The 17,042-nt window shown below is 41.3% G+C and overlaps 1 protein-coding gene across 3 annotated transcripts; it reads left to right on the top strand.

Moving 5' to 3' along the window:
• The first annotated feature begins 213 nt into the window (after nt 1-213).
• LOC124072967 (nitric oxide synthase interacting protein) lies at nt 214-13,815 on the top strand. 3 transcript variants are annotated; one of them, XM_046414795.1, is made up of 10 exons: nt 214-232; nt 671-785; nt 1,134-1,239; nt 1,939-2,020; nt 3,024-3,159; nt 4,996-5,144; nt 10,999-11,115; nt 12,962-13,032; nt 13,114-13,222; nt 13,564-13,815. In XM_046414795.1, the coding sequence occupies exons 2-10, from the start codon at nt 716-718 to the stop codon at nt 13,633-13,635; spliced, it is 912 nt and encodes a 303-aa protein (XP_046270751.1). In that variant the 5' UTR covers nt 214-232; nt 671-715; the 3' UTR covers nt 13,636-13,815. The 3 variants fall into 3 exon arrangements, with proteins under 3 accessions (XP_046270751.1, XP_046270752.1, XP_046270750.1); XM_046414794.1 differs by lacking the exon at nt 214-232 and adding an exon at nt 299-471; XM_046414796.1 differs by lacking the exons at nt 214-232; nt 10,999-11,115 and adding an exon at nt 288-471.
• Nucleotides 13,816-17,042: the final 3,227 nt, after the last annotated feature.

Below are 17,042 nucleotides of genomic sequence, written 5' to 3'. Positions count from 1 at the left end.
TTACATATACCGAAATTATTGTCTGCAAAAAACTCATCACTTATTGAACACACACATGCAGCATGCAGTGAAACACACAGGAGCAGTGGGCTGCAGTGTCAGCCCGCCCGTCGCTTTTCTGGGGAGGGGGGGACTCATTAATCACTCCACCCCCACCCAAGTTTTTCTTGCCAGTCAGGGGGGGAATCTCCGATCACAAGCCGCTTCTCCAACTTCTAGGCCATGGAATTTAGTAAGGGAGTTGTTTTGTTTGTTTGTTTGTGTGTTTTTGTTTTTCTTGTGTAAATCAAAAGAAAAAACCCGCATACTCCGATACAGTAGGTGGCGATGTGCACCTTCAAAGTTACTGTGACGTGCGATCCGGCATTAAACGTGAAGGAGAAGCGGGGGCAAAGGCAGGAAATGTAGCGGATGACGCAGTTCTTGTTGTATCGGTGGTTAGCTGCTTAATATACACATTTTCTTCCCCAGGTATACTCTCTTATTGGCTCCACTTTAGAGCTGTTCTTTATCGTTAGCCGCAGTTCGTTTTTTGTCTTTTTTTAATGTGACCTTTTCTGAATACGTTACGTTTGTGCATGTGTCTTGTATAATTGTGTTAAGCTACAGATAATTTTAGCATGTTGGCTTCAATGCTCACAGTAATATGAACACCAGTATTTCTTTCCAGTGCTTCCAGATTAATTTATTAAATTAGAAAACACCCTGACGCACAATGACTCGTCACGGAAAGAACTGTACAGCTGGAGCTGTCTACACATACCACGAAAAGAAGAAAGATACAGGTGAGACTCATAACAGGCTAGAAAACCGTCACTCAAGTAACATCTACTATTAAACTTTTAAAGTAGCAGTAAACTTTCTGAAAGCCACTTTGGAAACATCGAACGAAGACCAACAGGGCATCAAATTTTAGAAAAGTCTTGCGGAAGAACTAATTTCAGTATTTGTGATGTGATTAGTAGCGTATTGCAAATTATCTCGTCATTATTCTGAGTTTTTGCTGCAAGATGTCATGCTGGCACAGTCAAAGTGAGACAACATCCATATGGAGTAATATTGGAGAGAGGGTTACTGTAACATTTTCCTGTACACCATGTAAGTGTGGCGCATGTGTTTCTACTTCTGTTCAGCTTCATCTGGTTATGGAACACAAAGCATTCGACTAGGTAAAGATGCCATCAAGGACTTTGACTGCTGCTGCCTGTCCCTGCAGCCCTGTCAGGATCCTGTGGTCACGTATGTTTCTTTGTCCAACACATACACACACTCAAACATATGCTAGATTTGTTGATTTCCATTTGTAAACATACCTTTCAAACCCATAAGTTGAGAGAAATTGAGTGAGCAGCTCTGATCAAGTGAGCTAGGCAGTGAATGAACCGAGGGAGTGGCATTAGCAAGAACAAAGCAGTGCCTTGTAATTGCTTCACAGTAGTTAGATTATAAAGCACAAATAAATACATACTACCCCACAGAGACACATGCTTAATCCTGTCTGCTGTTTGCTGCTTTGACCTGTGTGCGTGCGTCTCACCACAACCCTTGAACAAACACTGAGACCTGCAATTCTTTCATATCCATGACAGAGAGAGCACAGAGGGAGACAGACATTTAACTGCTAGCTGCTATGTTTCAAAGAGTCCTTACCACACTCCCAGCTCACTGTTATTGCCTATGGGCTACGACTGTCCTAGGGCTGATGCCCAGGAATGTCCGAAACACTGCACAATACTAAGAAAATAAGGAGATACAGGCACAGGGCAGTCTCTCTACAGAATCAAACACTGCCCCACACTTCTAGGGGGTCATAAGTGATGATTGAGGGGGATTGTTTTATATGAGACTGTACATTGTTCTTTGGGGAAATCCCAAATATCATACTTTTAACATGTAACTACATATGTAAACATTTAATGTCTTGTTTGTTGTCCATAGTCCAGATGGATACTTGTATGAAAAACAGGCCATTCTTGAATATATTCTGCAGCGGAAGACAGATATTGCCAAAAAAATGAAGGTAAGCTCTGGTATCTGTCTGTAATGAATGTAAGCACTAGCATTTCCATGTTGTTTTTGTAGCGAAAATTGAATACTGTAAAAAGGTGAAGTTGGGTACAGACTCCAAATTCCAGGTACCAGGATTCTTTGTTTCATATGTGAACAGACAGTATGCAACCTTAATTTCAACATTGTCTCATAAAGTTGACATAAATACAAGTTAGTGACTTTGCTGCATGATCAGCTTTGTCAACGTTTAAAATGTGTGAAATGTATGGAGGAGGGTTGAATTGACAGTCTAAACACCTAAAATATCATAATGCCCACTGAGGCATTGTGATTTGTGATGTTGGACTGGAGAAATGAAATTGACCTGACCATCTCATGAGCTACATTTTTTGATGAGAAATACATTCATCAGGCACAGCTGACGTCTGCCGTTGGGTCTGTATCGATGATGTCTAGATGGTCGATGTTGTTCATATGCCTGAAACGTGTTACTGTTTGCGTGAAACCTCTGTGTTTTGATTGAACATAGAAATATTTTTGGTCTCTGCACTGGCAATAGCCATGGCTGGAGTCATTATGTTTTCAGGTTGTCCGTCTCATCTTGTGAACACAGTATATTGGGAATAGATTAACTGATTATATGTTGGTACACAAAGGTCACTGTGACCTCGTAAAAACACACGAATTGGTGACAATTCAGTATCTGACTGAATTGTAATTTTGGATGCCCACCTTGAAACTGTGTTGATTGTATAGATCTTCTGTGCAGCCAGGGTATAGATGTCTTTGCTGTAAGATCCAAATTTGAAGCAGTTTTAGTCTGCCACAAGCTCACTGGTTTTGCTGACACTGAACTTCAGGAATTTGCAATTACGCCATGTGAAAAAGCTCTTTTATAAAAAGCTCTATCAAAAAGCTGCAGCTTGACTGTTTTATCCATTTTATCCTCTTTTCTACTATTCTAACTTCAAATTCTGAATGCTCAGTTGTGTTTTCCTCCTCCAATTCCTTAGGCATATGAGAAGCAGAAGAAAGAGCAGAAGAGCAACAGCCAACTTGAGTCCAAGTCAGAGGAAAGAGAGAGGGTGGAGAGGTTTAAAACCAGGGAGAACAGCATTGTGTCCAAACCCATCAATCCATTCACAACTGGTATGTGTCTTTGGTGTTCACTCTGTTATTTCATGCCTTCTGTCTGACTGAACTGAGATACTGGGCTGTCTAATCATGAAAAGGAAAGAACATACATCCACACTGCAGAAAATCTCCCCCCTCACTGGAGTATCTGAACTGTGCATCACCATGAAGATGTGCTAAGGGGGAAGGACAGACTGGTCTCTGCTGAGTTGTAGTCCTCTTCTGTTTTGTTCCTGTCATCTCTTATATTATGTCTTAATCCAGCTGATGCCACTTAGCTGTTCCTAGGACTGCACTCTTCTGGACAGAGACCACAGATGTCATACCTGGAATCTGCTGAAGCTTCCAGCTTGAGGGTCAGAGTCCCCAGTGCCCTGATTACTACCACATTTTTCGAGCTCCTCTTTCAGCCCTTGGTATTGTTTTCAGCTTCTCGTGTTCCTTCTTCTTGATATTGCTTGGAATCACTACGTCTATCACCACTGCCTTCTTCAGTTGTTTGTTGACCACCACAATGTCTGACTGGTTTGCCATCACCTTTTTGCCAGACTGACAAAAGGTGATCTGGAAGTCCCACAGGATCTTTGTGTGGCCATTGTCAGACACCTTGGGAGGCATCTTCCATTCTGACTTTGGGAATTCCAGCCCATACTCAAAGCTGTTCCTGTATACCATGTCACCCAGTTGGTTATGGTGCTGTTTCTGCTACCATCTTACACCCTGCTGTTATGGGGCATCTTTGTATAGCCTGAACCTGAGGTCCTGGGGTGTGGTAGACCCAGGCCTCTATTGATCTTGTACCATGTACCTGTTTTTGTGCTGCCATGATTAGTACATCTGTGGACTTCAGTTCAGCCTTCTCTAGCCATTGGTAGGATTTCTTGATATCAGCCACTTCCTCTATCTGTCAGTGGTACATGCCATGCAAGGGGCTTATCCCTCCATGATGGTTTGTCCTCTTGTTCCTCATCGTTACCAGGTGTCTGTTGCCTGAGGTATTCATTCAGCAGTTCATCTCTGGGGGTCATCTTCCTGATGTGTTCCTGGATCTTTGTTGTGTCATCCTGGACAGTGGCTCTGACACTCACTAATCCTTGGCCTCCCATTTTCCGCCTCGTGAACAGTCTCAGGGTACTGAACATGAGGTAAAACCCTCCATGCATCGTTAGGAGCTTCCTTGTCTTGATTTTCTTTATTCGCTGTCACTGTACCACAACTACTTGCTCGCTTTCTCTCGCTCTCTCTCTGAACTGTTTCGTAGCATTCGTACTACGAAATCAACAACAGCTTAAAGATCTTGTGTATTATGCATTTATAAAAAGAACACATTAAGGGTTGTCTCATCAAACCTTTTCTGGAGCATTCCAGCACTTGCTCCTTATTTAATTTTACTTACTTCTTTAATCTAATTTGTTGTGTAACATTTGTTGTCTTAAGTAATTAAGTCTTCATTTATTTTTAAACTAAAAAAAATACAGCAGCCAGTGCAGCAAAAATACCTGGAAACTAATTACATGGGATAAAATCATTTTTAGTATCACGTTACAAACGATTACATTTACTATGGGCATAAGAAGTATTTTGGTATTTGGTATGAAAACATTTTCATTTAACCAGATATCCCATATCATTAATACATGTCTTGTATTCATTGTATTCATTCATTCAAACCATGCTAGTTGATGCTTAAGTGAGTAATGATGATAATTTGTGAACAAATGAGTGAATGCTGGCTTGTGTTTTAAAGTGCTTTGAGTCAGACTAGAAAGTTCTATATAAGTACAGTTTATCACTAGATTTGCAATATTAAAGCAGCAGAAACTGTCAAGTAGAACTGTTTTATCTCTTCAGGGCAGAACAAAGGAGCTGAGAAGGGCAGGACAGACAGCAGTTCAGCAGAAGTCTCCACTGGATCAGCTGCCACTTCCAGCCAAACCCTACCCAGTTTCTGGATTCCTTCCCTGACACCAGAGTCCAAGCCCACCCTGCTCAAGAAACCAGTGCGTGACTTCTCCTACCATGCAGTTATTTGATTATTAAACAAACAGGGATACAGAATTTTAGGTTGGGTTTCTGGATTTACTCAGAACAGGCAGAACTGACAGTGTTTTTCATTGCAACGTGAGTGTTTTTTCCTTCATATCAAGGGGGGTTGAGATAGGGAGAGGGGCGTGGGGTGTGAGAGAAGGAGCGCACAAACAGAGATGCCTAGTAACAGCAGTAATAGCACAAGTACGGAACGCTGCAGCACAACTACTGACAAGAACCAGCATGAGAGATCATATTTCTCCTGTTCTGGCTTCTCTACATTGGCTACCTGTAAAATTCAGGATAGATTTTAAAATTCTCCTCCTCACTTATAAAGCCCTGAACGGTCAGGCACCATCCTATCTTAAAGAGTTAATAGTACCCTATTATCCCACCAGAACTTTGCGTTCCCAAAATGCAGGGCTACTTGTAGTTCCTAGAGTCCTCAAAAGTAGATTGGGAACCAGAGCCTTTAGTTATCAAGCTCCTCTACTATGGAACCATCTTCCGGTTTCGGTCCGGGAGGCGGACACCCTCTCTATATTTAAGAGTAGACTAAAAACTTTCCTGTTTGATAAAGCTTATAGTTAGGGCTGGCCTAGGCCGGCCCCTAGCTATGCTGCTATAGGCTTAGACTGCCGGGGGCCCTCCCATGACACACTGTGCTCTTTCTTCCTCTCCCTCTCCTTCTGCACACATTCATGTCCCATTAATGCATATTACTAACTCAACTTCTTCCCTGGAGTCCTTGTGCTTTCTTGTCCCGCAGATTCCTATCGATCATGACTGGACCTCCTGCTGCGGTCCTGCTGTCGTCCTGCTCAAAACCTGCTGCAATTACTACTGTTTAGTCATAATCTGATTTAAATCTGTTACGACTCAGTACAGCTACTACCATTATTGTTACTACTATTGTTATCAAAATCACCATAATACCTTCTGTATACTTCATAGTCATTATCATTATCTACATTTCGGATACTTCTGGTATTATTACTGCTGCTATGCATCTCTGCTTGTGTGCTCCTTCTCTCACACCCCACCCCCTCTGCCTTTCTCCCTTGCTCTCGCTCTCCTGCTCTCTCTCTCTCTCTCTCTCTCTCTCTCTCTCTCTCTCTCTGTCTCTCCCTCCCCCTCTCTCTCAACCCAACCGGTCAAGGGAGATGGCCGCCCATCTTGAGCTGGGGTCTGCTCCGAGGGCAGTTTTTCCTCGCCACTGTCGCCAAGTGCTTGCTCAAGGGGGAATGTTGGGCTCTCTCTATTTACAATTTAATTAAAGAGTTTGGTCTAGACCTGCTCAAATTGGAAAGTGTCATGAGATAACTTTTGTTGTGAATTGGCACTATATAAATAAACTGAATTGAATTGAATTGAAAGTATTGGAACTGTAGATAATGATAATGACGAAGCATACAGAAGGTACTACGGTGATAATGATAACAATAGTAGTAACAATAATAATGGTAGTAGATGTACGGATTAATAATAGAATTAAAATAGATTATGACTAAACAGTAGTAATCGCAATATGTTTCAAGCAGGAGGTCCAACCACGATCCACGGGAACCTGCAAGACGAGAAAGCACAAGGACTCACAGGGAAGAAGTTGAATTAGTAACATGTATTAATGGGACATAAATGTGTGCAGAAGGAGAGGGAGAGGAAGAAAGAGCTCAGTGCCTCCTGGGCGTTCCCCTGGCAGTCTAAACCAACAGGAGCATAACTATGGGGCAGCCCTAACTATAAGCTTTATCAGAAAGTAAAGTTTTAAGTCTATTCTTAAATATAGAGAGGGTGTTAGCCTCCCGAAACCGGAAGATGGTTCCACAGTAGAGGAGCTTGATAACTGAAGGCTCTGGTTCCACGATCTGCTTTTGAAGACTCTAGGAACCACAGATAACCCAGCATCTTGGGAACGTAAATGCCTGGTGGGATAATAGGGTACTATCAACTCTTTAAGATATGATGGTGTTTAGGGCCCATAACAATAACTTCAGTTTTGTCTGAATTTAGAAGTAGGAAATTGCAAGTTATCCAGGTTTTGATGTCTTTAAGACATGCCTCAAGTTTGGCTAGCTGATTTGTTTCATCTGGTTTCATTGACAAGTACAATTGTGTGTTATCTACATAACAGTGAAATTGTATGGAGCATTTCCTAATAATATCACAGATGGGGAGCATATAAAGGGTGAATTATTGGACCAGGCACAGAACCTTGGGGAACCCTGTGACTAACTTTTGTGAGTGTGGACGATGTATCATTAACATGAACAAATTGAGATCGATCTGATAAATAAGACTGAAACCAGCTTAATGCAGTTTCTGTAATGCCAACGAAGTGTTCCAATTTGTGTATTAAGATAGAGTGGTCAATGGTGTCAAATGCAACACTAAAGTCTAACAGTACAAGGACAGAGATAAATCCCTCATCTGATGCCAGTAGAAGATCATTTGTGACTTTGACCAATGCTGTTTCTGTGCTATGGTGAGCTCTAAAGCCAGATTGAAAATTGTCAAATAAGCTATTATGTAGAAAGTCACGTAGTTAACTGGCGACTGTTCTCTCAAGGATCTTGGAGAGAAATGGGAGCTTAGATATTTGTCTGTGGTTGCTTAAAACCTCAGGATCAAGTGTGTGCTTTTTAAGGGGAGGTTTGACTACAGCTACTTTAAAAGACTGGGGTACATAGCCTGTTATTAGGGACAGATTGATCATGTCTAATAGACAGGTGCTAAGTAAGGGTAAAGCTTCTTTGAGCAGTTTAGTTGGGATGGGGTCTAAGAGGCATGTTGTTGGTTTAGATGAAAATGTGAATGAATTTAACTGATGAAGGTCAATGGGTGAAAAGCAGTCAAGATAATTATCTGGTTCTACTGTTGTTTCTAATTTTCCACTGTTTGAAGGTAGATCAATACCTACTTAGGTCAGTAGGTGTTGAATTTTGTCTCTAATGTTTTAAATCTTTTATAAAGATGGCCGTTTATAAAAGGCCATAAAGTAATTGCTGCTGAGGGTTACAGGGATACAAGGCTTGATAGCACTATGGCTCTCTGTCAGGCTGGCTACAGTGCTGAAGAGAAAGCTGGGGTTGTTCTTGTTATCCTCAGTTAATTTTGAGTAATAGGCTGCTCTGGCAGTCCGTAGGATTCAAGGATTCAAGGAGCTTTATTGTCATTTCACACATGTAGAAACATGAGGTGGAACGAAATTAGTTTCCCTGGTCCCAGTATAAGCCCAATTACCTAACAAAATACCTAATGCAAATAAATATAAACAACGCTATATAAATATAAAAAAACCCAATCAGAATAAGAGATATAAACAGTACTGCGATATTATGCAAATGGCGGAGTAGTGCAAATGAAATGAGTAGTTCAGAGTTCTGTGCAAATGGCTGCATTGTGCAATGTTCCATAGGTGGTTGTCGGGAAGGGGTGGGTGCGTGGGTGGGGTGTAAGGTATAGGGTAGCAGCAGGGGCTACAGAGGACCTCCAGAGTTCAGAAGTCTCACAGCCTCTGGGAAGAAGCTGTTCCTCAGTCTGGTGGTCCTGCTCTTGATGCTCCGCAGCCTCCTGCCTGAGGGGAGAGGGGCAAACAGTTTGTGTGAGGGGTGGGTGGGGTCCTTCATGATGCAGGAGGCCCTTTTCCTGCACCTGGAGGTGTAAATGTCTGTGGTGGTGGATAGGCTGTGTCCCACAGTCTTTTGTGCAGCTTTCACCACCCTCTGCAGAGCTTTTTTCTCTGCTGCAGAGCAGCTGCCGTGCCACACAGTGATGCAGGAGCACAGGACGCTCTCCACCACACATCTGTAGAATGATGTCAGGACTGAGCTCCCCAGTCCGGCACGCCTCAGCCTCCTGAGGAAGTAGAGGCGCTGGTGTGCCTTCCTGATGAGGCAGGAAGTGTTGATGCTCCAGATGAGGTCGTCCGTTATGTGGACGGCCAGGTACCTGAAGCTGGAGACCACTTCCACCGCTGTCCCTCCGATGTACAGGGGAGGAAGGGGGAGATGTCTTCCCCTTCTGAAGTCCACGGTCATCTCCTTGGTCTTTTTCACGTTGATGCAGAGGTTGTTCTCTCTGCACCAACCCTCCAGGCGTTCCACCTCCTGCCTGTAGTCGGACTTGTCGCTGTTGACGATGCGTCCAACCACAGCTGTATCATCCGCAAACTTCACGATCAGGAAGCTCGGATGTTGTGCTGAACAGTCGTGTGTTAGCAGGGTGAACAGGAGGGGGCTCAGCACACAGCCCTGGGGAGGGCCGGTGCTGAGGGTGATGGGGAGGAGGAGATATCATGGATCTTCACTGTTTGCGGCCTGTCCATCAGGAAGTCCAGGACCCAATTGCAGAGGGTGAAGCTCAGTCCGAGAGCACTGAGCTTGTGGATCAGTGTCTGTGGAATGATTGTATTAAAGGCAGATGTAAAATCCACGAAGAGAAGGCGGACACAGGAGTCTTTATTCTCTAGGTGGGTGAGAGCTGCGTGGACCACAGAAGATATGGCATCCTCTGTGGATCTGTTCTTTCTATAAGCGTACTGGTGTGGGTCCACAGTGACGTCGATGCAGTCTTTGATGCGGGCCTTCCTGTATGATCTAACGCTGTCTTGCCAGATTGAGCGAGATTCAATGAGTTTACTTTACTATGCGAACCTCAGTATTATACCATTATACCAAGTCTCTTTTGCTTTATGTGTTACTTTTTTAGCAGAGCAATAGAGTCGATTGCTGTCTTTAATGAGCTTGCAGCACTGTCCACAAAATGGTCGATTTGAGACGGACTACAATGGGCATAACACTTTAGTATTGTAATGTTCTGCAGCGCCAAGACATGATTCTGAATTAAATGACAACAGAATTGCTTCCTTAAATTTAGCACTATTAGACAGGTACCTAGTGTAGGAGTATTTTCTTGGTGGTATGTGGTCAAGTACTATAAACTCAAAAGTTATTTAACAATGGTCAGATAAAAGAGGATTTTGTTCAGAGACAGTTAAATGTTCTATTTCAATGCCATATGTCAAAACAAGGTCAAGAGTGTGATTCAAACAGTGAGTGGGTTTATATACACACACAGAAGCCGACTGAGTCTAATAGAGAGATAAATGCTGTGCAAAGGCTATTGTTATCATTGTCCACACAGATATTGAAATCTCCCATAATAATAACTTTATTAGTTTTAAGGACGGGACTCAATAGAAACTCTGAAAATTCCAGTAGAAATTCAGAGTATGGGCCAGGAGCGCGGTACACTACAGCAATAAAAAATTGGTTGTTTTGTTTTCCAGGTAGGGTGTGAGAGTCTAAGAATAAGGCTTTCGAATGAATGGTAGGCTTGTGGAATGTGAGTATTAATATAACGGGGGAGTGGATTCATTTAGGCGGACATCTGAAACCTGGCCAGGTTTCGGTAAGACAAAATAATTATAATAATTCCCCTATTTGTTGTAGCTGTAGGGATGTTGTTGTTAATCTTTATTAGATTTTTATAAATAATTCCTCTTTTAGTATCTGGTTTAATTAATTTAGGTGGTCGAGGGACAGACATAGTCTCTATCGGATTTTCGGTGGGTAACTATGCTAATGGGAGCGCGGAGAGGCGTGTAGGACTGCAACTCTGCCTCCTGGTCTCAACTCAACAAGTTCAAAACAGCCGTCACAGCTACAGCTTTCCACTGCTAGACTAAAGTGCAGGCAAACATTTTTTAACATAGTTTTTTTTGTCGAAAAGAAGTCACATAACACACATAACAATGGGAAAATAACTGAGAGATCAATTTTTAATCACCACTCTCCTTTTCTCTCCTTGCCTTCTGTTTGTCAGAGTAAAGTTGTTTTGTGTCCCATGTCAGGACGACCCATTAAGATGAACGAGCTTATTACAGTGCATTTCACCCCACTGGACTCAAGCCTGAACCGAGTGGCCCTGCTCACCCGCCAGGTCAGTTTGCATCTGCCATCATCTAAGTACCCAGGCTTGATAGTTGTGAGCATCTTAATTTAAAAAAAAAGTAAAAACAAATGATTGGTAAAGAACCTCTCATTAAAATAACATAACCAAACATTACTGATAATACAGATATAATAAGACCCACTACCCTGGCTCTGTAGAGGGTGATTTATGCCACTGTCCTTCAGTGCCTTTAAAAAGTATTCTTCCCAATTGATGGTTTCCCCTTTTATTGCTTTTATAAATGGAATTCTAGTCAATACAGTTTGGCTTTTTTATTTACAAGAAAAAAACTCTTCAGTCAGTGAAAACAACTTTCTATAAGGTAATGTCAGTTAATTAAAAATATATAATTTATTATAAATAGGTTCATTTTATGAAGCTTGTTCAGTAAGATTGCAATTTAATCATACAGAAAGTTACTAGAGATGTCATGTCACAGCATTATCATAACGATGTTTCATAAGTTTATCTCAGCATGAATTCATTAGTTCTTGTATGTAGATGCGCTGATACCAAAGTTTGGTATCAGTCTGAGACTATTATTGTAAAATTACTCTGATGGAACAGCAACTAATACCACTTTGTTGTAACTTGATGTTCACCTTTTGTCAGTTGAACAGGTTAAAGGAGTATATTATTGCATAAGTGATGATGTTAAAAGTAGAGTAGACTGCACAAATTTTCAAGTTCAACACAAGCAGTTTGATAAAACCGTTAAAGTAGAGTCCCAGGGGTTAACTAAGGTGTTGCAGGTTACATTTAAGTGAAATGTGTTGCCTTGCCATATTTGTTCTAGAAAACACAAAGTTGAAAGTTAAAATGCCAGCTTATAATGACTTATAACTTATAACTAATGATAATGATAATACCATAGATCATGATGCCATAAATGTTGTTTGTGCAATGTAATTGCCAAAGAACAATGATTGGCATTTAGATGGCGGCCATAATGCCAAGTTCACATATGTCATAGTGCCATCTTGGTTTTTTAAAAATAGAAGTGAACATATGTGCACATGAGGATGCACATTGCTTCGTATCTGTCCTGACTGGATCTGACTGAAAATCCACGACATTCTGTAGCCGTGATTTGTCACACACAAGATAGCCACACAACAAATGGAACCATAATTTATAAACCTTACCTGTTTACTGAGATAAAAGTTAGTGAGAAGTTTTTAATTTTCTCATAGGCTTCCACCCAGTTTTACTTCTTTTTGACAATAGTGGAGTTGCTGGGCATTAGAAAGAATGCAGGTTTAATTACACTGGCTTCACTTTTCAGACCCTGATGCTCCTTCCACTTATAGTTCTGTCTAGGACACTTGGTCTGAAAAAAAAGTGGTATCGGTGCCTCCCTTTTTGTATACACAGTCATTTCAGTTACATCTTATGGACAACTTGTCATCACTGAGCAGAGCAATTGGAAATGATTTCGGTAATCTCAAGCCCCTTCATTATGTGATGCCAGCAGTTTGCTTTTTTGTGATAATAATTAAAAGTATCAGAGTATTCCATCATACACTACAAGTGATGTTATATTCTTATCTTTCTTACTGGTTCTCTGAAAAATAAGAATATGCTAGAATAGGCCCTGCGATTGACTGGCGACCAGTCCAGGGTGAACCCCGCCTCTCGCCCGTAGTCAGCTGGGATAGGCTCCAGCTCCCCTGCGACACTGATGGATAAGCGGTATAGAAAATGGATGGATGGATGGATATGCTAGAATAGAAAATACTTAATGAAATCATTCCCAAATCTTGTTCTGTGTGTTGTGAACAGATGTATTTCCCCTGTGCTATTTGTCTTTATGCTGTCCCTATGCTGTCTTTAGGATAGGTATGTATGTGCCGTAACAAGAGATGTCCTCGGCAACAGTGTCCCCTGCGCTGTTCTGCGACCCTCGTGAGTACACTCTAACATTCAGATATGTTCACTGTTCAGATTCTGAGGGAATAACTGACAAACTCTCTGTCCTGTGTTCAGGGGTGCTGTGGTAACTCAAGAGTGTGTGGAGAAGTTGATCAAGAAGGACATGATTGATCCTATGACTGGGGACAAACTGTCTGACAAAGACATCATACCACTGCAAAGGGTATGGGTGTACTTCTATGTGTGTGGGGGGGCAGTTTGCATAATTCCCTTAGGATTTACATAGTTTCTTGTTCAGTGGATTTAATTATCTCCTGGGTAAGGAGACAAACGTAAGTTTGCTTTTAGACAAAGAGTATTTGTTGCTACCATCTCCATTGTTTTCCAATTTTGACATGCTGTGCCCTGGGGGCAGACACAGCAGCTGTAGTAGCAAGCTTTTAGGGTTTCATTTTTCTGTTTACTGCTGTATGTTGCACACTAATGCTGAAACAGTATTTACTAATGTTTTTAGGCCTGCAAATAGTGCAAAAGTGAAGCTGATGGTCTCATATGTTCTTACAGGGTGGGACTGGCTTCACAGCCTCCGGGGTTGACCTCTGTGCCAAAGAAGCTCGTCCAGTGATGCAAGTGTGAGAAAATGTAGGATCTGAGAACTTCACACCATTATCACAATTTTATGTACATCCTAATTGTAGTTCTATGGAGTGTAACTGGCCTTTGTTGTTTGCTGGCATGTTTTCCTTGTTCCCATGGGTAACTGCCAATCTGTCATAGATGTTATTCATGTGAAATAAAATTCCTTTCTAAATGACATTTTATCTTTAAAAGTTGAACATTGATTGAGTCCATGTCCATTTTAAGGCCCTGCATGAAAGTGTATGGATGACATGCTGTCCAAAAAGCCTAATTAACCCTCTGGAGTCATGTATAATTGTCAGTTTTTGACTATTTAGACTACTTAGAAATTTTTTACCTTGTCATGTTTGGTATCATTTTTGTTCAGCACAACCTCACAAGTCAAGTCAAGTCAAGTCAACTTTATTTGTATAGCCCATTTTTACAAGCAGTTTGTCTCAAAGGGCTTAACATAACATCAGCAACATCCTCTGCCCTTCGACCCTCACATCGACTAAGGAAAAACTCCCAGAAAAACCTTTAACAGGAAAAAATGGAAGAAACCTCAGGGTGAGCAACAGAGGAGGGATCCCTCACCCAGGACGGGCAGACGTGCAATGGATGTTGTACAGGCAGGAAAGCAATTAACAACATGAGAAATGACATTACTAAAAAGATAAGCAAAACAAAATCTCAACTGTTTAGTTTCACTTTTTGCTACCACCTCAATATGATTTTAACATTTCACAAGTTATAAGAAAATTATAATGAACTGCTGTAACATTCATGTATTCTTTTTTTTTTTTTTTTTTTTTTTATGTGATGTTGAGAATCACTATCCTATCAGTTCGATTTCGGCCCGTAGGGAGAACCACCCCGCCCATAGTCGGTACATAGAGGAATGACAGGCAGATGTCAACAATACACATTGGGTTGGTCATAGATCCGGCTACAGTTCAACTTGAAGATCTGGATGGAGAGATACCTGCAGAAAGATACAGAGAGAGAGAGAGAGAGAGAAAGGGAGGGAGAGACACAAGACTATGAGGAGCATTGGACACACAGTTAGTGACATAAAATAATGAACTGCATGTTAATCTGACGAGGGGAGAGGATAGAAGAGGAAAAGGAGGAGGGGATACTGCTTGGTTGATAATGTTTGTGTCCCCTGGCAGCATAGGCCTATAGCAGCTTAGCTATGATAGAGATTTAAAGATTAACAGTTAGTCAGACCTATTCTACCTGTGGCTATATATCATGAGGTGAGTGAAACTATGCCTACCAGCCCTACACACTTTATTTGGTGCTAACTATATGCTTTACTAAACAGAAAGGTTTTAAGTTTAGTCTTAAAAGTGGAGGTGGTGTCTGCCTGCCGAACCCAGATTGGCAACTGGTTCCACAGCAGGGGTGCCTGATAGCTAAAGGCTCGTCCTCCCATTCTACTTTTATAAATTCTGGGAACTGTAAGTAAACCTGCGCTCTGTGATCTGAGTGATCTATTGGGAATATATGGGACTATTAGATCCTGCAGGTATGATGGGGCTAGTCCATTTAGGGCCTTATATGTAAGTAGGAGAATTTTAAAGTCTATTCTGAATTTTACCGGAAGCCAGTGAAGAGAAGCTAAGATGGGGGAGATATGATCCCTTTTACTGATTCCTGTTAAAACTCTAGCTGCTGCATTTTGGATCAGCTGCAGGTTATTAATAGAATAATTTGGACATCCTGACAATAGTGGGTATATAATAGATCTGTTTAATGTGATGAATAAATGACACGTCTTGATCAAAGATAACACCGAGGTTCCTCGCAGTCGTACTGGAGGCCAAAGTAATGCCGTCCAGAGAGAGAATATTATCAGCTATTCTATTTCTAAGGTGTTTGGGGCCTAGAACAATGATCTCAGTTTTGTCTGAGTTTAATAATAAAAAATTGGAGGTCATCCAGTCCTTTATGTCCTTAAGACATGCCTGGAGTCTGGCTAACGGCTCTGTTTCTTCAGGCTTTAAGGATAAGTACAGCTGAGTGTCATCAGCATAACAATGAAAGTTTATGCCATGTTTCTGAATAATATTTCCTAGAGGGAGCATGTATAAGGTGAACAGGATCGGCCCAAGCACTGAACCTTGTGGAACACCGAGGCTAACCCTTATATATGAAGAGGAAACATTATTAACTTGAGCAAAGTGAAATCTATCTGTTAAATATGATTTGAACCAGCGTAGCGCAGTCCCTGTGATCCTAGTCTCATGTTCTAATCTGTGTAATAAAATGCTGTGATCTACAGTGTCGAAAGCAGCACTGAGATCTAGCAAAACAAGTATGGAGACAAGCCCGCGGTCTGATGCCATGAGGAGGTCATTTGTGACTTTAACCAGTGCTGTTTCTGTGCTGTGATGGGCTCTGAAACCAGACTGAAACATCTCAAAGAGACTGTACCTGTGTAGGTGATCAATCAACTGATTTGCAACCACTCTTTCGAGTATTTTAGATAAGAACGGGAGGTTGGATATCGGCCTATAGTTTGCTAAGATGTCTGGGTCAGGTGAAGGTTTTTTAAGTAAAGGTCTAATACAAGTGTGACTTTACTGTTATTTTTTTCATTTTGACATACTGTATGAACACACTGGACCTAAAATCACACAAAAACTATAAAATCCGAGTGGGAAAAATGCGCTGAAGTGTGCTGAATGAAGTGCGCTCAATGCGCTGGTGTTTACTGCGTCTTCTTGCATAAAACTCGCACCAAACGCGCAACAAACGTGACAGCAATGTTCAGGAAAAAAACATTGCGTATATTGTTTATCATAACTCAGGTTTTACTTGACATATTAACAAAATTTAAAAACCTGTATATAGTTTGAAGTGCCCACTTTCGACACAAATTAAAACGGAGATTCAGCGAGGCTGTGTCTTGCAGCTACGTCGTCTTAAATTGGTCTTGTGATAAGGACGCACCGGCGCGTCTGTCTACTCCACGGTGTTAAAAGAGTGGTATGAGCGTTGTTGTGGTAGTCCCTCTGAATGTCTAAATGAACTAGGAACTTCAACTTTGTAACTAATGTAACTTTTAACTTAATAATAACAGTAACTTCAGTCAGACACCAATGACAGGGGGTGAAATCCTATTTAAAGAGGTTTACTGAAAAAAATTCAACTTCAGTTGTGTTTTATGGTAGACAAATATGCTCTCTGCCTGACTATGGTACATCACTGTTAGAAGAAGTATCATTAATCAACATTCAATATATATGTGCCTTTACTTTGTTCAACTACTTAAACAATTAAATTATGAGCTACAAATTTTGCTGTATATTTAAAATAAGAAAATATAATCTCACAATTTGAGACTATATTAAAAGAAATTTCCAAGGCTAAAGTTTTCTGGACCCACACTGCAAGAAACACATAAGACTCAGACA

This window comes from Scatophagus argus, chromosome 16 (genome assembly GCF_020382885.2).
Source record: "Scatophagus argus isolate fScaArg1 chromosome 16, fScaArg1.pri, whole genome shotgun sequence".
NCBI lineage: Eukaryota > Metazoa > Chordata > Actinopteri > Scatophagidae > Scatophagus > Scatophagus argus.
Note: the sequence above shows the minus strand (reverse complement) of the source record. Positions and strands in the feature narration are given on the sequence as shown.